The sequence below is a fragment of the Muscardinus avellanarius genome (genome assembly GCF_963383645.1).
Source record: "Muscardinus avellanarius genome assembly, chromosome: 4".
Lineage (NCBI taxonomy): Eukaryota > Metazoa > Chordata > Mammalia > Rodentia > Gliridae > Muscardinus > Muscardinus avellanarius.
In genome coordinates, this window is record NC_137789.1 from 41,285,060 (window position 1) to 41,311,074 (window position 26,015).

At 38.0% G+C, this 26,015-nt stretch overlaps 1 protein-coding gene across 1 annotated transcript in view; it reads left to right on the forward strand.

The window, feature by feature from the left end:
* STK3 (serine/threonine kinase 3) overlaps positions 1-19,449 on the forward strand; it is a gene marked incomplete at both ends in the record, with an annotated part of 323,355 nt that extends 303,906 nt beyond the window's left edge. The window contains 1 exon segment of the mRNA XM_080694746.1: positions 19,291-19,449. Within this exon segment, the coding sequence (XP_080550872.1) occupies positions 19,291-19,449 (159 nt within the window).
* Between the last annotated feature and the right edge of the window lie 6,566 nt (positions 19,450-26,015).

Below are 26,015 nucleotides of genomic sequence, written 5' to 3' on the forward strand. Positions count from 1 at the left end.
GAGACCCGGTTTCAAAATATAGAATAAAAAATAGGCCAGGGGGTGTAGCTCGGAGGTAGAATGCCCCTGGGTTCCATCCCCAGACCTGCAAAAATAGAAAATCTCACTAAATTGCTAAAGTTGGCCTGAAACCCATGATCCTCCTATCTCTGCCTCCTAAGTACTGGAATTATAGGTGTGGGCCATCACGTGCAGCTTGGTTTGGCCGTTAAGGTTGCACAAGGCTATTAAAGTAGGTATGGATTTTACATTTTGAAGGTCTTTTAAGATGTACCTTTCTTTTTTTTCCTTTAATCCTTTTAAATACCTGAATTTCTTTATGAAATTTTAATTGTAATTGTGTATTTGTCTTTTAATAGGTGGGAAACTGAAAATACTGGTGTAGCAATAAACCATGCCGTTCTAAGACTGAGAATGCTGAAATGTTTCCCTTGTTGGTAAATTTTATTTTCTAAGTTCCTGTGGCAAGTAAGAATGAAGAACTTTGATCTCATTTATTATTGCCTTTTATTTTATTTTATTTTTTATTTATTTATTATTTATTTATTTATTTATTTATTTATTTATTTTGGTGGTACTGGGGTTCCTGGAAGCCCTTCTACCTCCGGGCTACACTCCCAGACCTATTTTTACATTTTTATTTGGAAACAGGGTCTCCTAAGCCAGCGCGCGCGGCTGGCTTCGAACCTGCGCGATCCTCCTGTCTCTGCCTCCCAAGCGCGGGGATTACAGGCGTGCGCCACCACGCCCGGCTATTATTGCCTTTTAAGTTTTAGAACATATTTGCTAGCCGGGTGTGGTGGCGCACGCTTGTAATCCCCGCGCTTGGGAGGCAGAGACAGGAGGATCGTACAGGTTCAAAGCTAGCCTCACTGGCTTAAGAGACCCTGTTTTCAAATAAAAATATATAAAACATAGGTGTCTAGGAGTGTAGCCCAGAGGTAGAAGAGTTTTTCCAGGAACCCCAGTACCATCAAAAAATAAATATATATATATTATTTTATATATTTTTATATATTATATATAACATATTTGCTATGTTTCAAGTTCATATTTTAAGTATCTTTCAGACCATTCTGAAAACTACTGATCCTTATTCTGCAGTGTTTTAAAAGAACTACAGATTTAGATACTTCAAAACTAAAGCGTTAGGAATCTTATTTTTTGCATTGCCCCACCATTAAAAAGTTGCCCTCAGCAAATTAACAAGGCTCTCAGAAACCTAGGAAGACCCTGTTTCAAAGTGAAAAAAAATTTAAAGGTTAGAGGTATAACTCAGAGGTAGAATGCCTCTGGGTTCAATCCCCAATACCACACACACAAAAATGTTAAAAACGTTATTCATAAAAATCTGAGTTTCATGATTTGTTTCACTGATAATCTATTTGTTTCATCAGATTCACTGATAATCTATTTTATTAATAAACTTTTATAGATAAAATGAATTTTTATATCCTTTTGATATGAAGGTAGTATAATTTAAATAATCAGAATAAACATTTTGTTATCCCTGCAGTAGGAAATTACATAAATGGTCATGCTCAGTAATAGTAGTAAGAGTTATGCCCTGTATGCTTCCTTCCATGTACATGTTTGTCCAAGGAGTAAAATATGGTATTATTACCATTTTAAAGATCTTTTTTACAGAATAGACTTCTCCAAGACTGTCTTTATTTTCAAAATAAGTGTATTATCAGAATTGCCGAATGAAAATGTAGTGCAGCACAGGACCATATCCTGGAGTGTAGTTAACAATATCTGAAAATACACTGATTTTCTTAGATACTCTTTTTTTCTTTAGTTCAGTTACAAGTTTGCCTACTTGGAAGCACACATAGACATGTGTACACATGGTTTTTAAAGTAATTAGATAGGTACTTCAGTGTTGAAAAGGACTTTGCATTGCTGCAGAATTGGCACCAGACTCCAGGGACCCCATGTTCTCAAGAGACCCACCAACAACTGAGGCCAGATTCCTCCCTCCAATGATTACCAAGAGTCCTGCCACTTTCCTTTATTCAGTAAACATTTAATAAGCACCTCTGTGTTCCAGGCAGTGTTCTAGGCACTGGAATGCAGCTATTCACAAGACAAAATCCCTATCCTAATAGAATTCCGTCTAGTTCAAGGGGAAGACAGTAGCTGTCTCTTTACCTAGGTGAAAACAAGTGAGGGGACTTGATTTTCCAGTGAGCTGCTCATAGAGAATAGAAGTGCCTGTAGGAAAGGGAGATTGGCATCCAGCCAGCCTCTTATGAAGCTAGTTGAACCTGCAACTGGTTCACCTTACGTGCCATAAAACAGCTTAGTGAGCAAGTTCTTGGCATTCTGGCGGTGTATTAACTTATATACTGATGCCTCCTCTCCAAACGAGTTTTGCATGTAGGAGACTTCTGTAGGTGACCCCAAGGCCTGTAGGATAACAGTACTATGCTAGGAAAGAAGAAACCAGGGGAGCCCTGGAGAGTATGGAGCAGAATTGCCATGATCTCTGTGCTTTAAGTAGGAATTCAGGAGTGATAATGCTGCCCAGATAGCTTCTGGGCCAGAGCAGGCAATACCAACCCAGAAGAGGGTTAGATTGCCCCTTTTCGAGAGGGATAGGCACCAGAATAATACTGATTTAACATATCAGTAAATATGTGTACACACCACCAGTAATCAGCCAAACCACTACCAGACCAGGGACCTCTCCCCTGCAGACAAGATCGTCCACCCGGGAAGATTGCTGTCTCCTTTCCAGCTCCCAGGACCAGAGGAACCAGACCTTGGGAAGGGATGGGGGGAAAGTTCTGCATATAGCCCACGCTAAAGGCAAATGGCAAGTCATTTTTAATGTGAGATGGGAGTTATAATTGCTCTGGACTTTTAACAACTAAACATGACCAGAAATTAGTGAAATCTGCCCAAGATTCCTTAAGGAATATGTCAGGAAAATTTAGTACCATATTGCAAAAAAAAAAAAAAAATTTAAAAAAGTGTAATTGGAGAAAAATCAAACTATATTAAATGTATATAATAGTTCCACAGACATATCACCCCATTACAAATATATTTTAAATAGTTTTATAATGTTTTGTGATCTTCCATAAACAAATATTTGTCAAAATGTTAATTTTTCAAAAGATTGAAGTATATGAAGAAAATCACATTATTTGTTAAGCTCCTGTTACGCTTCCCCAGTGTTTTAAACTATTCAAAGTGCTAATCAAATGGGACACATGCCTGTGATGCCAGCACTTGGGAGGTTGAGGCAGTAGAATTATGGCCACCCTTTTTCAAAATCAAAAATAAAATAGGGCTGGGGTATAGGTTGGAGGTAGAATGCGTCTGGATATTGTCTCCAGTATAAAAAAAAAAAGTATTATTCAGAATTACTGAGGTAATAAATCAGACAGAGCTAATGAAACTTTTTTTATCTGTCCTTAATATATCCAGATAGATTTAAGTACTGATTAATTTTGAGTTATTTAGATCTTATTTTCCTGGGCCCATAACTTTAAAGAAATATTGCATCTTTATACATATCTATAAAAGTTATATTTTAAGAGCAGATCTGTACAGGAACCAATTTTTTTCTAATATTTTTAGCAAATTTACTTACTAGAAGTTGAAATGCATAAAAGGAAATGGTATTCCACTACCATTGAGGAATGCAAATAAAATTTCATCATCCTTTTTTAAAAGTGAGTGCCCAGAATTTCTCCAAGACAGGGTAATTGTAATGCTCATCAGTTTGTAGCTCATCTTTGAGGTCCAGGCTAAACACAGCACCAAACTCACTGTGGGACAATGAACAAAGACAGGGTCCCACTCACATGAGGAGGAGGCATGTCTTACTGGTTTTGTCACAGTATATATATATTTGTGTGTGTGTGTGTGTGTGTGTGTGTGTGTGTGTGTGTGTGTGTGTGTGTGGTACTGGAAGCCCTTCTACCTCTGGGCTATGCCCCCAGAACTATTTTATACTTTCTTTTATTTGGATACAGGGTCTCCTAAGCCAGCACGCGCGGCTGGCTTCGAACCTTCGCCATCCTCCTGTCTCCACCTCCCAAGCACGGGGATTACAAGCGTGCGCCACCACGCCCGGCATTGTCACAGTATATTTTTATTGATAAGATTATTGGACTTATCCCAAAGGACTAAGCAGCTGGTTCAATTAAAAAGTATTCAATAAGCCTATGTACTTTATAAGATTAATTGTGACGAAAATACATATAAATAAAATACTAGCTTCAAACTGGGAAGAAGGAACTCTTAAAAGAGTAATGTTTCCCTACTTTTAATCTATATGTAATCTGTTTTTAAAAGCTGCTTAACATGATAACTGAATTTTGAAGTGCTTTTGTAGCTCTTAGGAGACCCAAGAAATAGCTCATGGGTCCAGTCCCGTTAATGTGAACGAGTTTGATGTTTTCTTGTGGACCTGCACAAGCACCTCTAGCTGAGTGATCTCGGATAGGTGACCTGTTCTCTGAGTGGCCTCACCTGTAAAATGAGATTGGTATTATCTATCTACTACTGTGACTGTTAAGATTAAACACACAGAACCTGGGGTAGTATTCAACCTATTATAAAGGGTTAATAATTGGCATTCTCCCCTTCTCTTTCATTAATATCCATAAGAAACAGGTTGCTCTCATTTGGGGGGGGGTGAGGGGGTCAGAATCTGAATGTCTTACGTTTCTTCCAGATGCTGTAAGGTTAATCAGCCAAAACAGAACACTTTGTGGCTGTTTGAAGTTATAATCCCAGAATACTTATAGTCACTCAGTCACCTGAAGACATGGTTGCTCAGCTCAGACAGGGTAGATAGTGTCATGAGGAAGAGGAGTCTGCTAGAAGATTTTATGATAATCCATCTTTTGTAATCATGAGAGTATGAGGATGTTTACTGGGTATTGAGTCCAGGGGCATTCTGCCACTTAACTATACCCCAACCTTCTTTCTTTCTTTTTTTTTTTTTGGTGGTACTGGGGATGGAACCCAGGGGCCTTCTACCCCTGGGCTACACTCCCAGACCTATTTTATATTTTATTTGGAAACAGGGTCTCTTAAGCCAGTGAGGCTGGCTTCGAACCTGCACAATCCTCCTGTCTCCACCTCCCAAGCGCGGGGATTACAAGCGTGCGCCACCACACCCAGCCTTATTTCATTTTTTATTTTGAAACAGAATCTTACTAAATTGCCAAGGCTGGCCTCAAACCTGCAATCTTCCTGTCTCAGCTTCCCAAGTATTAGGACTACAGGTGTATACCATCTATAATATATCAGTTGCTTGAAATTATCACTATCTTAATTATTTTTATAAATGCATATCTTAAACGCTTATATAGATTTTTCTTTAGACAGGCTACATAGTAGCTTGGTAAGCTGAAACTTCAACATATTCTCAGTGGCAGAAATTAAATCTGGAAAATGCCTTGATATATCAGTATTTTGACTTTTTTCAATCCTAAGTACTATGTATTATCCCTGTTGATCAATCTGATTGGTTGAAAGCACCTTACCTGTTTATATATCTAAACTGATCAGTGTATTGAATGAGTTTTGCTAGTTCTTTGGTGTGTTTCCTGCTCTTGTTTTAGTAAAACAAGTATGGCAGCCTTCATGAACAGTGTTTTCTAAAACCAAATCAGATTCTGTTCAACACAGTAAAAATTTCAGCTAAACTAGAATATTAAAGGAAAAGGGAGTATGTTGCTCCAGGCCACAAACATCTCAAAACAGTCTGAGGCATGCACTGGTAAATCTTAAAAATGCTATAGGCAATTCAGCATTAAAATTGCCATAGAAAATTATTGTTGTTAGCCATTCTGTTGATAGTTCATATTCTTAGAATTGCTAGCAAATGGGAAAATAGATGAGTCAGGATACAGTATTAGCAATCCATATTTTTTTAATCACAGGCCACTAATAAGGTCTGTAGCATCTGTGAGATTTATTTAAACAGTTGCTAGGAAGAAATTGTTTTCCCAGTCAACACAGCAAACCTTGTTACAGGATTTTCTTGATTGACTACTTGACTAAATGTGTTAACATGTAAGACCATTTGTTTCATCATGGTGGTATCATTTATTTTGACATATTGATTTTTCCAGAAATTCATAGATTCATCGAGTCTCGAAATATTATCACATTTATGCATTTTAAAACTATACTATCCTATCTGTCTCTGCTAAGTTTCATGTTGTTTTTTGGAGGGTGTTTTTTTTTTAAGATTAAGAATTTTAAAGAATCTCTCGTGGCATTAGAACTATTTTTTTACAAAACAAAATAATATGAAAATCTTAGGGTTCTCCTCAAGAAAAAGACAAAAATAATTCTACCTTTGCACTTAAATGTGATATTTTAAGTTTTATAGTAGACTGGATATGTAAACTTAAATGAAGTTCTCATTTTACTGACAACTCTTTCTTGACAACAATAAGCAAGCAGCTTTTCAATAGAGTTCAGAAATAATCCTAATTATTAAAAGTTTAAGCTGTCAAAATTATCAGTGAATTGATATATCTTTATTTTCTATCTTCTCAAAACATCTCTGAGTTGTTACTACTGTTTTATACAAAGGAGCTAGTAATTGAGTTATTAATTTGCATTCCTTTTACTTGGGTTTTCTTTTTCCTTTTTTAAAAGAGATTATGCCGGGCGTGGTGGCGCAGGCTTGTAATCTCCGCGCTTGGGAAGCGGAGACAGGAGGATAATGCAGTTTCGAAGCCAGCCGCGCTGGCATAAGAGACCCTGTTTCAAAAATACAAAATAGGTCTGGGAGTGTAGCCCGGAGGTAGAAGGGCTTCCAGGAACCCCAGTACCACCAAAGTAATAAAAAAATAAAAAAGAGATGCTGAGCAATGTAATGATTTGGGGATACTGACCTATTATCTTGCCTTCTGGATGAAATATGATAATCCATGGATACCAGTAACAAAATGTGTTCCTTATCCAAGCTACCATTAATATACCAAATTCGACCAGTTTTCAAACAAAACCTTAAAACTTATTGAAAAGTAGTTTTAACTTTTTCATTTAACTGATGAACAAATATCTATCCATTCTGTGTGTGTGTGTGTGTGTGTGTGTGTGTGTGTGTGTGTGTGTGTGTGTGACTGGGGATTGAATCCAGGGACATTCTATCTCTGAGCCTTTTTTGGTTGTTTGTGTTTTGAAACAGGGTCTAAGTTGCCAAGGCTGGCCTCAAACCTGCAGTTCTCCTGTCTCAGCTTCCCAAGCGCTGGGATTATTGATAGGCATGCTCCACCACTAAAAACCCTGGGGAAATTCCTAGCCTACCAACTAACCTGAAACTTAAAGCAGGTGATAATTCTACCTTTTGCTGAATTTATGCTGTTTACTCTAATTCAAAAAACTTTTTCATGAAAATGTTATATGCAAAGTTTCAACTCACCATGGGCCATTATAGCTGAATATTTAAAAAACATTTTCATTTCAGCTCAGATTGAAGATCCTGGGAATCTCTCAGCAGCACACCCCACTTGTGGTTGATTTCACATTTTTAACTATCTGACAGTGCTAACAAGATTAACAATATCAAATTTAGTTGCTGTGGGTTTCTACCTGAATAACTTGCTATTGAGAAATACAACCAAATTTCCAGTGAAATTATGTATAATTACTTAATTTGAATTTACAGAATGAAACAGTGTGCTTGTCCTCCATAGAAAACAGTGAGTGTGCTTTCACCCTCCTCTGCCTTCTTTCCTCTTTTCTCTTCTACTATAAAACCACCCAAGAAAACCAGTTGGGTCATTCATGAAAGAAGCACGAAGTATTGAGACTGAGATCTAATGGGTCAGATATATATACCCTGAGCCTACTGTGGATCATCCCCTCCCCAGGAGTTTACAGATCAAACCAGATGAACCAGACAGGAGACAGTCCCTGTGCCTGACAGCTGCATTCTTTACAACACTTCTTCCTGTCTAGTGGGTTTGGTCCCACTCATGGTCCAGTACATACACACACACACACACACACACACACACACACACACACACACACACACACATGTCGTCGGATAGGACTGGAAAGGGCATATTTGGGATTTTCCCCTCCACAAATTTATAGTAACACAACACTAATAGACAATATAGCGCAGGGGAGGGCAGGGGCACGTGGCTCAAAGGTCAGCTCTGCCACCAACCAGGAATGTGACCTTGAGCAAGCTAGTTCTTATTTCTTCACTTAACATAAGAAGGTTAGAGTAGATTATCTCTGAGGTTCTCTTTTGCATTCCTGACTTAAGTATAATCTTCTGTTAAACAGATGACTAGTCACAGTGACTCTTAACAATCCATACCAAAATTTGTTTTTCTCAAGTTCACACAGTTAACTTGATCTTATATTAAGCCTTTTTCTGGAAATTTATTTTCTTCTCTGTCTTTATTAATGTGTCTTACTAGCCAGCTAGAGAACACCTGTAATCCCAGTACTTGGGAGGCTGAGACAGGAGGATTGCAGGTTTGAGGCTAGCCTCAGCAACTTAGCAAGATCCCATTTCAATAAAATAGAAAGGGCTGGAGCATAGTTACAAGGTAGTGTCCCCAGGTTCAACCACCAGTACCAAAATGTATCTAATATATTTGTGCCCTGTCCCCTGGTATTTATCATATCAAAAGAAAAGTTGCTAGTGAATAGGGGGGAGCCTCGGGTGTCCTGAACATTTCTTATTTGTTGACTCTATTTTTGGATAAGTTCTTCTATTCCCTTGTATATACACTTAAGTGTGTATCTAAAATGTTTATAAAGGTTTTCAAACTCTAGTATTCTCTCAGTGATAAAAACTTGAAAATTAGGGTACCATTTTGTTATACAAGTCCTATTTCATCATCAAATTCAAAACTAAATTTTAGGAAATATAATTAGCCTAAAACATATACAAACCATTTCCAGATGAGTAATTCATTGTCTTTATTTGTTCACATGCAGTGAAACCCACAATATATGGGTTTAAATTCTTCTGTTTAGTGACTTGACTTCTCAACTTGGACAAACGTACATCAGAGACTTGTTGCTTCAACTCTAGTTCACATCTGCATTTGTTTTGGAATTAGTAAAATGCTATATAGCTGTGGTCATAAGGTACTTTGTGTTTAATACATTGTTAAGAGGTGGCATAATTATAGCATTTCTTTTTTATATTACAAAAATTAAGTTGATTTACCACAGACTCTGTTGATCCATAAACATAAGAATTCTAAAGTGATTTTCCTTCTTTTTCATAAAGATTTTCAGGAAAACTGATTGTATCAAAGGAAACTTTGGTCATGATAATATTGATATTCAAAAAGCTCATCTTTTCCTTTTAATGTTATAATTATTAGGCAGAAAAACCTGTTTTAATTTGGATTAGCATTATAAAAGGGTGATAATGGATTGTATGATATTACCAAGTAATTTTATCTTCATGAATCTCTATAAAATTATATTTGTTCTGTGCGTCTTTTTACTACTAAGGCATTAAGCAATACTGTTTTCTAATCCATTAAAAAAGCCACTTCTGCCATGTTTCCCTCCAAAAACAGTTTCATGCCTTTGGAAAGCTTAATAAAACTATAGAAATTAAATATCAGATAATATATATTATTAGTCTGATTATAACTTAATCAGAAAACCCAGCTAGAAGTTTATGACTATAATGATACCTACTGTATGAAAAGTGAAAAATTCTATCACTTAACCTTTTTTCAATACAGTGTCTGTTAATCATATTTTCATCACTGTGACAAAAAAAAAAAAACTAAGAAAATCAACTTAGAGAAGAAAAGATTTATTTGGGTCACAGTTTCAGAGGTCCCGTCCATGTTGTCTGGCTCCATTGCCACCGGCGGTGGTGGAGAGAGCAGCATGGAGGAAGGGTATTGTGGAACAGAGCTGCTCACCTGGTGGACCTGGGAAGCAAAGAAAGAGGGAGGAGAGGGAGGGAAAGGGACCAGGGACAAGATGTAGTCCCCAAGGGCATGTTTCTAGTACCTTCAGCTAGCTTCCATCTCCTACAGTTTTTACTACCTCTTAACAATCCATCCACTTATGAATCCCTCGATGGATTAATTCATTGATGAGTTCATAGCCCATGATCCAATCACTTTCCAAAATCCCACCTCTGCACATTGTTGCATTAGGGAACAAGCCTTTGACACATGAGCCTTTGGGGGACACCCAGATCCAAACAATAGCAATATCATAATCTCAAGTTATTTAGAAAACCTACTGATATTATTGTTCTATTAGAAAAGTTACTCACTGAAAATACCTATACTTGGGAATTACTTTCTGTTGGATACCGTAGACAGATTGTAAGCTCAGGGAGAAAACTTTTCTTTCCCTGGATAATCTCCTCAGTCAGGGTTTCACTGCTAATGACTCCTAAATGCTAATGGTTCCCTGAGTCTATATCTTTAGCTTAATTCTCTCTTGACCTCTCAAAGCCCAAATTACAATCCATATCTGATGTCTCCACCTGGGTGCCTTACTTGTACATCAGACTCAGCAGGACTAAAATCAATTTCATTAAATATACTACCTTACTGATGGTGTCAATCTCTGTCTCATTACCCAAGTGTAATAGTTTGGATCTGAGATGTCCCCCAAAGGCTCATATGTTGAAGACTTGATCTCCAACCGATGGCACTGTTGGGAGGTGTTAAAAACGTCAGGGGGTGGGAGCCTAACTGGAAGAAGTAGGTCACTGGAGGCATGCTCCTTCTACCCCTAATCCCTCATGACCACAAGGATTGAGCAGCAGCCCGGCCCTCTCGGACCACAGTTGCTAGGTGAGCAGCTGTGCATCTCCACCACAGCTGTGTTGATAATCTGCCTAACCACAAGCCACACGATGATGGGGCCTGGTGATTATGGGCTAAAATCTCTGAAACACAACAAACAGATCTTTCCTTTTTAAGTTATTTTTCTCGGATATTTTATCACAGTGACAGCTGAATAACATTGAAGTGAGATCATTGCTGTGACTATACCTACCATGAAATTCAGAAGCCTTTGAAACTAGCTTGCAAGAGGATTTTGGGAAGGTTTGGAGATGCAGGCTAGAGAAGCCCTAGGACTTAAGGTGGAGCTTAATAGACAATTCTGCAGGCTGGAGAAGCCCTAGAGTTAAGTGGAGTCTAATGGACAATTCTGGTATGAGCTTGGAAGGCCAGATTGCCGATAGGAATGTGAGCAGCAAAGACTGTGCTCCTGAGGCTTGGGATGGAAATAAGGGCTCTGTTGGAAATTGGCTTGAGGCCATTCGTGTTACTATGGCAGAGAATTTTGTCTACATTTAGTCCATGGCCTGAGACTCTGTGACGCCAAGTTTAAAGATAATGGACTAGTTTATCTGGTAGAGGAAGTTTCAGGATGGCACAATATTCAGGCTGTGGCATAGATATTACCAGCTGCAATGTCAGGAGCAAAAAGTAGAACAGAAAGATTTGGAAAGCTTGCAATTTTACCAGAAAAAAAGCCTTTATAAAGTTGAGGCCATAAAAGGTATGGTTGCTGAAGAGATTAGCACCATTTCAAGAAGTCAAATACTCGGACAATAGAGAGATGCCTGAGGGCATCTAAGAAATGGCCATCCCCACCCATTTCAGAGCTGAGGACATAAAAGTGACTCCTTTGAAAGACTTTGCTTTGAGAAGGGATAGAGGTGTTCTGTTCACATTGAACTACCTACGGAATGGGTTCCCTGGGATTCGCTTCCCCATATTCAGCCATCCAGGCACTCTAAAGCCCTCTGCAACTATGATGAAGAGGGTCTGGCTGCTGCTCAAGTCAGCCACAGGCCTCAGCATTGCCCACTTGATGCTGGTTTTTCAGGCATGCAGAATGCAAGAATCAGAGGGTCACAGGCTTGGCTTAAGGCTCCCTGTTTCCTGAGCCTTCATCATCAGTCAGTTAGCAAAGAAAGCCCTACTTTCACATCTCTCAAATTCCTCTTCCTCTTCCAATCATCACTTTCATTGCCCTGGTTCAAACCTCATCTTCTTACTAAACTGTTGGAGGAACCTATGGATGGGTCTTCCTGCCTCTGTTTTCCCCCCATGGTAATCTGTTTTCTCTGTTATTGGAGATATTTTCCTGCCACATTGAGCATTTTTCTTGTCACAGAAAATTTATAGCAACACACTTGACTTTATTAATCTGGCCTTGCCCATCCTTTCCTGCCTCGTTGTTATTATTGTACCTTGAATGTTTCTTGTCATGCTATTTGTCTTCCCTCTACCCCATCCTAATTTCAATTTTTCAATGTTCCTACCCTTTAATGATTTACCTGTGCATGGACCTGTCTTTCCAGTTGGGTTGCAAACTCTTCTTTTTTTTTTTTTTATTGGTACTGGGAATGTAACCCAGAAGCATTCCCCATGAAACGGTGTGAGATGGAGCCCCGGGTTCTTGTCTTAGCTAATTTTAGAAAAGAATAGCCAGAACTGTACTGCAAGCTTAAGCAATTTTTATTATTACAGAGGTAGAAAGAAGGGACAAAGATTAAAGCACTTCATTGAGGGATGTAGTAGAGTGCCTTGAAAAGACACTGAAGTTTTTAAATACTGAACAGTTTTTATAAAGATTATTATCTCATCCTTGCTTAACCAATAGTTTTCCTGATCCACCCATTAACTCCAGGGAAAGCCTTTAGATATGATTATGAGGGTTTACTTTTTTTTTTTTTTTTTTTTTTTGGTGGTACTGGGGTTCCTGGAAGCCCTTCTACCTTTGGGCTACACTCCCCAACCTATTTTATACTTATTTTTTTATTTTGGGAAACAGGGTCTCTTAAGCCAGTGCGGCTGGCTTCAAACCTGCGCGATCAGGAGTCCTGTCTCCGCCTCCCAAGCGCAGGGATTACAAGCGTTCGCCACCACGCCTGGCTAGGGTTTACTATCTTACATCCTCTTTAGTTCTTCCATTTGCTCCAGACCTGATGCAGGTGTAGACATGCCCCTGTTTCCTGTGCAAGTCCGAGTCTTTGTTAAGACCCAAAATGTGTTACTTGATTAACAAAGTCAGGGGTCACATGGTATCTGCCTTCCTTGAGGAAGACCTGTACCATCCTCCCACATCTTTGGGGAATTTTAGCCTCTCTGCTAGAAGTTACTTATTAGGTAAACTTGTTTTTAAAATAGAAGGCCCCGGCTACAACTGTTTTTTTGTTCTTGCTAATCACTTTTGGTGCCAGGAACTCTGCAGGGTAACAGCTGCCTCCTCCTTCCTGCCTGAGTGTCTGCGCTGCACCAAAGCTATTTTCCAATACGTTTTCCAAAGTCATTTTCCAGTACCAGCACATTCCCTGTTACCCCAGCCCTATTTTTTGTAGTATTTTGAAACTGGGTCTCACTGAGTTGCAAGGGGCCTCATTAAGTAGTAGCTGAGGCTGTCCACGAACCCAGATCCTCCTGTTCAGCCTCACAAATGCTGTGATTCCAAGCATGTGCCACCATGCCCAGCTAACACTCATTTTTCAAAGTAGTGTTTTAAAGTAGTGTTTAATCCGGGCGTGGTGGCGCATGCTTGTAATCCCCGTGCTTGGGAGGCAGAGACAGGAGGATCGCGCAAGTTCGAAGCCAGTCGCGCGCGCTGGCTTAGGAGACCCTGTTTCCAAATTTTAAAAAGTATAAAAATTAGGTCTGGGAGTGTAGCCCAGAGGTAGAAGGGCTTCCAGGAACCCCAGTACCACCAAAAAAAAAAAAAAAAAAAAAAAAAGAAAAAGTAGTGTTTAAGCTGGGCATGGTACCGCACGCTTGTAATCCCCGCTCATGGGAGGCTGAGACAGGAGGATCGCACAGGTTCAAACCTAGCCTCAGCTACTTAGTGAGGCTCTCAGCAACTTAGTGAGAACCTGTTTCCAAATAAAGTATAAAACAGATCTGGGAGGTTAGCCTGGAGTTAGAAAGCTTCTGCGTTCCACCCCCAGTACCATCAAAAAAAAAAAAAAGTAGTGTTTTCATCTCTGTATCTACAGCGCTTATTTCATAGAAAATATTAATCAATATTTTAGTAAAAAAATCCTCTGAAGTTCTCTAACAAACTACCTGAAGACATAGCTAAATATGTAGCTTTTATACAAGTCAAATTTCCTGTAACCTCGATCATACACAACCAAAAATCTGAAATCAGGTTTTTAATAATATGCAAGCAGTAGAAATAGGTATAAAAAGCTTCAGCACTAGAGTGATGTTCTGTCATCCTAACACACCTTGGGCTTTCGTTCATGACCTCTTCTTATCTAGTGTGATGCCTTGTAAGATTGTTTCATTGCTTTTTGAGTTTCCCATAGATGAACAGACTTGATATTGAAATAGAAAAGTATATGTCCCATGACATCCAGGAAAAAGCTGACACTATTCCCTCAAATGAAAATAAAAAGCCAGAAAAGTACAAAACTAATATGTGACGCAGACTAGTAATATATACTAATGATGACTCATCATCAAGGAAATTTGTGTGTGTGTATGTGTGTGGTACTGGGGGTGGAACCCAGGGGCTTTTCTACCTCCAAGCTACACTCCCAGACCTATTTTATACTTTATTTGGAAACAGGGTCTCACTAAGTTGCTGAGAGCCTCACTAAGTAGCTGAGGCTGGCTTCGAACCTGTGCGATCCTCCTGTCTCCGCCTCCCAAGTGCTGGGGTTACAAGTGTGTGCCACCATGCCAGGCAAGGAAATATTTTTTTTAGGCCCTATGTCCTCTGTTTTACACAGTATGTTTCTATGTGCGTTCTACACACACACACATACACACACACACACGAATACAGATATATATGTTTTATATATATTTTAGTGCGTTGTAATTATGCATCATAGTAAGGTTCAAAGTGATACAAACATGAATGCACACAGCGCTTAATGTACTTCTCTCCACATACGATCCCATTACTCCCGTCTCCTACCCTGTGCCTATTAGTAAGATTGGTAATGATACCTTCGTATATGGACAGCGTATCATTTGAACTGTTTCCTTTCTAAATCCTCTTTTTGTCCCTCCCCCAACCCCTTTCCACTATTCTACTGGTTTCCTTCCTCATTTATCTAAAGTCATTTTTGTTTCCTATTTTCTCTCTTGCTTCCATATATGAGTGAAAACATGATCCTTGACATTCTGAGAGTGGCTGATCATCTCAGCATAACATTTTCTAGTTCCATCCATTTTCCTGCAAATGACATGATTTTGGGTTTTTTATGGCTGGTATAAACCAAATAAAGCTATGTCAAGGAACGAAAACTACACACCAATCTTCTTGACAAACATAAATGCAAGAATTCTAAATAAAACACTAGCAATTTGTATTCAGAACCATATCATGATTATGCACCATGATCAAGTTAGTCTCATCCCAGGGATGCAAGATTGGTTCAACATCTATATGTCAATAAATATAATTCATCAAATAAACAGAACCAAGGACAAAAATCATATGATCATCCCAATAAATGCAGAAAGAACATTTCACAAAATTCAATGGACATTCATGTTTAAAACACTGAAGAAATTAGAGATAAAAGGATCTTCCCTCAATAAAGGCAATATATGATAAACTGAATTGAACATCATACTGAATCTAGAAAAACAAAATATTCTCTCTAAAATCAGTAACAAGACAAGGATGCCTACTATCACCATCCCTATTCAGTACAGTACTTGAAGTTCTAGACAGCAATAAGGCAAGAGAATGAAATTAAATAGAGAAAGAAATAAAACTATCTCTGCAGATGACACAATCCTATACTAAGGAGATAATAAAGCATATACTTTGGATCTAAAGTCCAAAAGACTTTTAGAGCTGATAACAAATTCAGCAAAATAGCGAGAGATAAAACCAACTTAAAAAATAAGTAGCTTTTCTACCACCAACCATGAATCCACTGAGAAATCTGGGGGAAAAAATTTCATTCACAATTGCCTTAGAAAAAATACAATACTTAGGAATAAGTCTAACCAAGGAGATAAAATACCTCTACAATGAAAAGTATAGAACACTGAAGAAAAAAATCAAAGACCTTAGAAAATAGAAAAAACTCTTATGTTCTTGGATAGGCAGAATAAATATTGTCAAAATGGCCATATTACAAAAAGCAATATACAGATTCAGTGAAACCCCTATCAAAATAACCAATGTCATTGTTCACAGAGCTAGAAGAAAACAGTCCTAAAACATATATGGAAGAACAAAAGACCCAGATTAGCCAAAACAGTTGTAAGCAATAAAGATCACGCTGGAGACATCACAATACCTGATTTCAAATCTTGCTAAAGAGCTATAGCAACAAAAACAGCATGATATTGGCACAAAACAGACACAGACTGAAGAAATAGAAGATACCATAACAAATATTCACACTTAAAGCTGTTGCTTTTTTGACAAAGGAGCCAAAAACACTAGAAAAGATAGTCTTTTCAACAAATAGTGCTAGGGAAATGGATATTCATCTGAAGAATGAATTACATTCTAGAAAATGATTGAGACAAAGTTTTATCACTTAAAGAACTAAGATTATTTGCTATCTTATGTTGAACACCTAATTTATTAACAATTCCAGATAAGGTTCTCCAGCATCACAGACCTATTTCTCACAAGTTTTACATATTGGAAATATAAAACTCTGTTAAAGGAGAAGAATTTTTTTTCTTAGTGCTTTCTTTCCTGAATTCAATCCATTACTATAATGCAATAGTCATAAACTACTGGCAGATTACCCCCAGTGAAGGTAGCACAAGATATTCACAGGAATATCTTAATGCAAGAAATTTTTAAATAATAATTGTTTAGTTTGAATTCCTTAGAATTGTAGAAACCCATTTACCTGTTCTTATTTCTACTTATCATTGACCTTCATTTCATGGTAGTTAGCAATATAGTTGGATAGTTTCTAGGAGTCTATACAATCTCTACATGATTCTAGAATCCAATACTAAATTGTGTTGTTTAAATCATGAGTGTGACATAGAAACTCAGAGATGGGAAAGATTAATGTGGACTGAATAGAAATTATATCTTAAAGAACACTGAAGTAGAATCGGAGCGTTAGTAGAGTCTGCTGGGGGGGGGGGAGTGTGTGTGTGTGTGTGTGTGTGTGTGTGTGTGTGTGTTTAGGGAAATGTGACTGTGTATCCACATTGGCACTTCAACTTCTGGTTTAATCTTTATCCCCACAGTGATTTGAACAGAACTGAACACATAACTGGTACATGATTAATATTTGGATTAGAAGCATAACAGTATGAAATATGTGTATGTTATATGAAAGCATAAAATCAAAAGCCAGGTTCTTTTGTTACATGACTAAAGAATACAGGGCTTATTTTGTACATACCAGAATTTTACCCCAAAGTTAAGTGGTGCTCACCTTCCAGTCCTCCTGATGGAGACTGTGCACTCTTTCCCGTAATACTGCCGTTCCACAAAGTATTTTTGGAACTTATTTTGATTTCCTTCAGAGGCTGTGACTCATCCTTTTCAGTATCCTCAGAATCTTTTTCAGATGAGAGTAGATTTGATTTGGGGAAGCAGGAGTCACTTAGGGCCAGGTATGGTGAGTAAAGTGGAGAATCAGCTGAGAAATGCTATTTTTAGTTACTATTTTGGGTGGCTATAAGTAATGAGAGTGTTTTGTAGCTTGACTCATAAAATAACCAAAGATAGTCTTCATCTTAAAACAAAAGATGAGCTGTAGGATTTATCATTTTTAAAACTAAGTCTGGTTGGTCTTATATAATTTTCCTGCCCCAGAATTGATCATCGCTTCTCAAAGTCCAAACCTGCTTTACTTGGTCTCATCCTTACTTCCTGTGCCCCCACTACAGAGTCTTCTCCCAAGCCCCTTATTCTCTGACTTAACATGGTACAGCCTCCTCCTTAGGGCCCTCCACACCCTTCAAAGTGTTCTTCTTTTCAAGGACCAGCCAGTCCCTATTCTGGAACTCAGGGAGTAGAGACTGGGCCGGAATGCGTTCCCTGAATTTCACTGAGTTTATGTGAGCCTCTCCTTTTTATGGGGGGAGAGGTTCTGTTCAAAACACATAGATGCCATCCTCAGAAAAATATGCACGTGAACTTGCAGAGTGTTTCATGAGCAGCTTGCTCATGGACTTAGATACTCCCACGGCAGTGTCCTCCACACGCAAAGGGGCTTTACTGCATGAGATCTCCAACCCTTCCAGCTAATCTCATGTTTCTTGAGGGCAACGAAATAGTGCTTCTTTGCCTCCCTCACCATCCCCACCAAAATGCCGATTATGTAATGACAGCATTCTGAAAATCATTGTGTTTTTTAACTACCTACCCACCACCATTGCTATAATATTTAGTTTTGAATTTTATGTTAACAAGATAAAAGCTCCATGTAATAATATGTAATATAATATGTAAAATATTATGTATTATAGGACATCCTATAAGCCCCTCATGACAGCCCTAAAATGTGTTTCTCAGGAGATAAGCCATATCTTTCTGTTTTGACATATAAGTAAAGGCAGTAAAGCTCAGATACCATAGCTCCTGTTCTGTAGCAGAGCAGATTTTATCCCCTTCCACATGACAGGAGGCCTCTCCCCTGCTGTTGCACAGGAAGCCAGGAAAGGATATCCTGCTCTTGTCTTCCGAACCAACATAATCAAACTAATGTATACAGTGAAAATTTCACAGGTACTTCATTTTCAGATTAGCCAAAGCCACATCAGAAGGTAGACAGCACAGCTTATATCTGGTTTGGGATATTTTGAAGCATAAATTTAAAATCCTATTTTGTCAAAATACTTGGGATAACAATATTCTGGATAATGTCATTGTGTTTTACTGGGTGCTTGACATTTAAATATTTAATAAAATGGGGAATAAAACTATTCGACCTTTGTCAGATCCTGCCCCTGTTCTTGGGTGATCTCTGTGAGTGTTAGTGATTATTGCAGCACCCACAACTGGAGAAGAGAGGGGTTAAAGTGACTGTCCTAGGCTCGGTCTTAAATGTCTGTTTGTTGATGATTGTAGATTTGTCTTTGTGCCTTTTTTTAGACAGATACCTTTCATCAGCTTATTTTTCTTATTTGCTCTTTCCCAGAAGCAGACACTTTGTTTTTCTTGCAGATTACTTGAGGCTTTGCAAGGTGTGGCTTCTGGATTCTTCAGGGAAGGAATTACTGTTTTAATTGTTGAACCACACTTCAAAAATGATGTAATGAATTTGCTGAATCACTTATGTAAAGCTTGTTTGACTTTAACGTATCATGGACAATTTTATCATATTAATGTCTTTGTTTTTGTTCCTACATCTAGTTAAAAAATTTAAGTTTAGAAGAACTGCAGATGCGGTTAAAAGCACTGGACCCCATGATGGAACGAGAAATAGAAGAACTTCGCCAAAGATACACTGCAAAAAGACAGCCCATTCTGGATGCAATGGATGCGAAGAAAAGGAGGCAGCAAAACTTTTGAGTTTAATTTCTTTTCTAATAGTTACTCTGGAGACCAAGAAACCACTAAGAAATGAAGAATAGTATGTTGTGTTTTTTTTAATCCCTGAGATTTGTATTCTACAGCTAGGCTAAGATCAAAAACTAATGATGGTACATACTAGATAAATTCCCAAAAGCTAGCATTTACAATGGTATCCACCGTGTTTTCATTTTTAAACAATGAGAAGAGTAGAAATATGTTCTTCTCTTTATCAGCTTGAATACCTGCAATAAAACTATGTTCTAAAATAAAGGCTGGATTTGGAGACCTTGAGGATCCAAAGCTGTTGTTTAATTGTACAGCACTGAGGGCTTTATGTTACAGTATTCCTTACTCCTATGAAAGCCTATTTATTGTAGCCCCTTAAGTAGACTTATTTATTTATGCTGTTTCAGTTCATTTTGTTTTTTTAAGACTGGATCAGAAAGCTTTGATTGATTGGTGAAGGTAGGAGCATATCAACAAATGATAATGTACAACCAAATTATACTTAGCAGAGAACTATGGGATGCATATCTTGATTTTCCAGGTTATTTTTTAATAGAAGCAAAGCAATAATAGCAATAGTACCCAAATGGACTAGACATTTTTATATTGAAGCAATAATTCCATTTTTACCTTTTTGGAATTTAATCTTTTGATTTTTTATATTTGGTACAAATAAATCTATATATATTTAGGTCAAATAGAACTATAATGTTTAAAACCAAAGAAATGAATGAAATACTTGCACAAAAAAGTATAGTAAGTATTTTAAAAGAAATGAAACCTTAAGACAAATGTAATTTGTTGGTATTGTTTTATGTGTAGGTTTGATAGCTAAATGGAATCAAACTATAATAAGCTCATCAAATTTATTTCTGTGGAAATGTGCTCTATGTAGTCACAAGACTTTTTTGTATATTTCATTTGTTTCCTGGGAGTTGGCTGACATCATGTGCTTGATGATAATAAAATAGCAAAAATCATTTGTACTAAACTGTGTCAGCCTTGGGGACTGAAAAAAAAGGTTAAAAGCATTAAAAAGAAACTCATTTCTAAGCTAAATGAACATTTGTATAATTGAACTGGGACCAGTTGTTTCCTAAGCTACATATGGCCATCTTGACAGTGTTTGTTCTTTTATGTGTTTAATTACTATGTGTAAGTCATAAAGACAAATAAATTTACTATGTCACCCAGCACTTTTCATCTCTGTGTCATTTTTAAGACTCATGGCCTAGACCGTCTCTCTTCCAAGCAAGGAGTATATTAGGCAAAATGGCTTAGATTATACACCCGGCAACCTGAAAAATTAAGTGCTTCACATGACACAAGTATTCCTGACTGAGCGACAGGTCTCTCCCAGGCTGGCAGAGCACCCGCGCCTGCAGCCCACACCCAGGGCCACTTGCGGTCCATCACTGGGAGAGGCCCTGGAGAGTCTCACTCATGCTAGCTGCCAGCGACGTATCAGATGAGCCACCGCTCAGCACTCAGAACTAGAAACATGGGCACCTACCTCCAAGGAATAGGGAAGGGCAGCCATCTCATGTGGCTGGAGTTCACTAATGCCTGCCACAGAAACCTTCTATTCCATTTTAAAATAGCTTTGTGCCAGGCGCGGCGGTGCATGCCTGTATTCCAGTACTTGGGGAGGCTGAGACAGGCGTATAGCAGGTTCAAAGGCCAGCCTCAGCAACTTAGCAAGACCCTGTTTCGTAGTATGTTTGTGGGTTCAATCCCCAGTACCCCCTCAAAAATGGCATTTGTTCCCCTAGGTAAGGCCTTGAAGTGGCATTTGTCTCTGCTAAGTCCTTGCAAATAGTATATTGTATAACTGTATAAAAAGTATAAGATTAAGCTGGGCATGGTGGCGCACACTTGTAATCTCAGTACTTGGGAGGCTGAGACAGGAGGATCTGAGTTTGCAGCCAGCCTCAGCTACTTAATGAGGCCATCTGCAACTTAGACTCTGTTTCAAAATAAAGGCTAAAAAATCAGGCTGGGGTGTAACTTGGAGGTAGAATGCCCCTGAGTTCCATCCCTGGTACAACAACAAAAAAAGTGTTAAGATTATGAAAATATTGATAAATACTGAAAAGCATATAAAAATATTAAAAATAAGACACTCATTTTGCATATGCTGGAAATTTGTTCATTAATAAGATGCTTTTATATGGGGGTATGCACCCTCACATATGGTACTGGGAATTGAACCCAGGGGCATCCTGCCTCTGAACTATACCCCCCAACCCTATTTTTATTTTTTTTTATTTTGAAACAGGGTCTCACTAAGTTGCAGAGGGCCTTGCTAAGTTGTTAAGGCTGGTCTTGAAACTGTGATCCTCCTGTCTCAGCCTCCCAAATACTCCCCAAAACTGGGATTATAGGCATGCACCATCGTGCCTGACTAAGTTGTTTTTATCTTACTTCTTTAGCTAACCTTTTTCTGAGTCTATCTGGGACAGTCATTTGAGTTGATCAAATACTTTTTTCCTTTATTAATTGTTTTTACCTTGCCTGATGTGATGGAAGAATCAAAGGACTGATTTTCTGTCTTCCAAGCACAACTACCCATGTGAAATGCACAAAAATTTATGAAAACTGTTTCTCTCCAGTTTGCTAAATTAGAACATTTATGCAAATTAATTCAATGAGGTTTCTTAGCCACTTTTACTAATGCAGCATGAACACGAGTCCTCCTTTTAATGTCCTGTTCCAATCACATTGTAATTTGTATGTAAATAGACTTTGTACTCTATTGATATATCCCTATTTAAATACACACAAATGCACACACATTTTTTAAGGGAATTAAAAGCAATAGGTATTGTTTCATTTTAAAGGTATGGAAAACTCTTTAAGACATTTTAGGAGGATCAGTCTTGAAACTTTTCCTATCTTCTTACTCTCTGCCCCTACCAAAACAAAATTAATTTTAAGTTTTGAAAAAACACAAGGCATGAAAGAAACTTTCAGATCTACTTAAGCCTTAACTAATCATGACATTTAAGAAAGAGAATTTTTTAGTTATTTTAATAACTAGAAGAAACCTCTTATTTTGACCTCGGCTGCTGAGAACTTTCCAAAAATAGGTAAGCGTACTTTCTGCACGCCCTCATCCTTTAATAAATACAGTATTATGAATGTAACTGAAGCTAATGAGTCAAGGTTTCATCTCACTGAAAAGCCAGTATTGTCGTATATATTGTCCTGAGATGAGAGTTTTGTATTTGATTTAATAAACTTAAATGACTCATTTCTGCAGACTTGCAGTAATACATTTATACCACTTATTTCAGCTTAAATAGGCTTATGTTCAAAATAAGAGCTACTTCGGCCAATATAAGTTAGAAAAGAAAATATTTAGATAGATTTCAAAATAATGACACCTATTATTTGGGCATTTCTGTCAGACACTGATGAACAATCTTACATATATTACTTGCATGCTTTTAATTTTTCTTTCTTCTGCTTATTTACTGAATCACACCCCCAAAGTTTAAAGTCACGCTGTATGCTGACATATATGTTAACTTCTCTAGTGGGAATTATATAATACTTTAATGAGATGTTTTTAACTTAGTCATAGGAAATCTATTCAAGTTACTGACACATTAACACTCAATGAGATTGCTATTTTTGTTTCCTGTCCAATACGTTAAAGAGTAATGATTAAATTCTGAAAATACTGATATTTTAAATAGAACAGTTAAGATAATCAGAGTTACAATGTTTTACTAAGCTATTATCAGGCACAGGCATTTAATTAGATAGTTCATCAAAGAGCTATTTTGGAGTACCAGGTGCTCTCTTTTTTTTTTTTTTTTTTTTTTGGCACAGAAGGCAAGGAATCTGGGGTCTACTGAGAGCCATTTTTTTTTTTCTGTATGAGCAGTGGGATGAGACCTGGATCCAAGGGTCTTCTGTACCTTAGTTGGGTAGTCAGAGACACTGGAGGGTGACATGTCCTCCAAGGAGTCGGTCCGCTTCTCCCTGTTCCATGTCCACACAGAATACCTTCAGCTTCAGCCAGCCACAACCCGCTTCCTTTCTGGGTCACAGAAAGACTCCGAGAGGAAAAGCACAGTACCAACAGTTCTCCCCCCAGTCTTGGAAAAACACTTACAAGGGCATGCTCTTCTTATCGTGGGCCGAATCGATTGTTAGTTAGACTGCGGGCCGCTGCCTTCTCCATTTCACTAAGCTACCTAAATACAAGTTCTGGGTGGTTTTCTTTCTCTCACTTTTCTGCTCATCCCATATTGCTTCCCAAGTTGAATGTGAACTCTGCCTCCTAGTATTCAAGACCTGCAGTACCCCTCGGTCGTGTTTATGACCTCATCACCTGTGACTGTTTATCTGAGAACTTTCTCCCACTGAAACAAACTCTGTTGTCATGTTTTTATCTTATTTCTGTGTTGTAAAGTTTTTGTTTGTTGTACCAGGGATTGAACCCAGAGGCATTCTATCTCTGAGCTACACTGCCCCCCCCCGACTTATTTTTTATTTTTTATTTTTTTGGAAATGCTCACTGAGTTGCTGAGGTTGGCGTCTAACCTGAGATCCTCCTGTCTCCGCCTCTCAAGTACTGGGATTACAGGTCTGTGCCACTATGCCCAGCTGTGAAGTTTTTGAAAGCCAAGACATTCTTTATCCATCTTGTTTCCTTACAGTGCTTGCCAGAATATTAGATATAATTTGGTATTAAAGTTTTACTAAATGCAATTGTTCCAACAATGAAATTGTTTGCATTAATCATATAGGCTGCCTCTTCTTAGCATCCAATCACTGAAACAACCATAATATCAACTTGGTTTTGGTTTTTTTTTTTTTTTTTTTTTTTTTAGCCATGCCATGTACTTTTGATACCTTATCTCAAAACTTCACAAGATGCATATTCCCATATTTCTTATCATGGAAAGGAAAAGATCAGAAGTACTGGAGAGATTAAATGAGGTCAGACACTAGTTAATGCCAGTACGGGCTTTAAACTTCCATCTGTCTCCAGAATCTGCTTTTTCCACTAGACCACATTGCCTAATAAACACAGGAGGTCTGGCTCTAGAATGTTGGCCAATGTTGCTATGCCTTCCTGCTGGTCTATTTAGAAGATAATTATAAAACTTAGAAGTTCATTGTTAGCTGATTTTACCTTGTTGGTTTTTCAATGAAACCTACATTTTCTGAAATGTAATCCTTGCTACATGTTGGGGGAAGATACAGGGTGTATGTATCCAAGCTTTCAAGATAAGTTATACAAAAAGATGTTTTTCCTTTATTATTAGGATACATGTGAAGTTCTTGTGCCTTGAACACTGTTTTTTATAAACTATAATGTGTTCTATTCTCTCCCTTACAGTTTGCCTTTGATGTTGAGTACTTTGAAAAAATATTCATCAGCACAGGAGGAGCCTAGTGTCAGAAGTTAAATGACCTGAGTTGCAATCCCAGTTCTTTCTGTACACTTTTGTTGTCCTGGGCATTCAATCTATGTCTCAGATTCTTTATCTGCAATAATGCAGAAATCTTATAAGCCACATGTTCTAATGCATGTAAAATACTGAACAAAGTTCCTTGCATAGGACACATACTAGCTTTAAAATAAATCTTAAACCCTTTTGAATTTACTGCATTGTTTCTGAAAGAATAAAGAAAAAGGTTCTGTTCATTGATAAGCAGATTCATTGTTACTTCTAAAGGGAATTATATGCTCAGAACCCAGATATGATTTCCCTAAGGCCCTAATCAACTTAGGTAGTGATTTATACTAACCTGTGTGTGTGTGTGTGTGTGTGTGTGTGTGTGTGTGTGTGTGTGTGTGTGAGAGAGAGAGAGAGAGAGACAGACAGACAGACAGACAGACAGACAGACAGACAGACACTGGGGGCAGAACCCAGAGGCTTTCTACCTCTGGGCTATGCGCCCAGACCTGTTTTTTAATGTTTTATTTGGAAACAGGGTCTCACTAAGTTTCTGAGAGCCTCACTATGTAGCTGAGGCTAGTTTTGAACCAGTGTGATCCTCCTGTCTCGGCCTCCCAAGTGCAGGTATTACAAGTGTGCACCACCACGCCCTGCAAACTATTCTATTTTAAAAGTATTTCCTTTAGGTATAGAGCAAAGTTGTGTTAAGCTAATTTTTGGTGGGTCACTTTCCTTCCCAGGATTGGACCTAGGGGTGTTCTACCTCTTAAGTTATACTCCCAGCCCATTTTATTTTTTATTTTGAAACATGATCTCAAAATTTTCCTGAGGCTGGCCTCAAACTTGTGTCCTATGTCAGCCTCCCAAGTACTAGGATTACAGGCATATGCCACCATGTCCAGCTTCTCTCTTTAAGATTATTTCTTCATCATAAGGATGACTGTTAAGGCCAGTATATATTGTACCTTTTGTGAAGAACATCAAATTTCAAATTTATCCCCCCAAAATTTTGTTTCACCAAAGTTTTAGCATACTTGGTCCTTATAAAGATGAAATATGTCATTGACTTTGTTTCAATTTATTTTGGTTCTAGGAAGCTAAAAATCAAGTTTATATTGATAGCTTTATAGGAGGCTA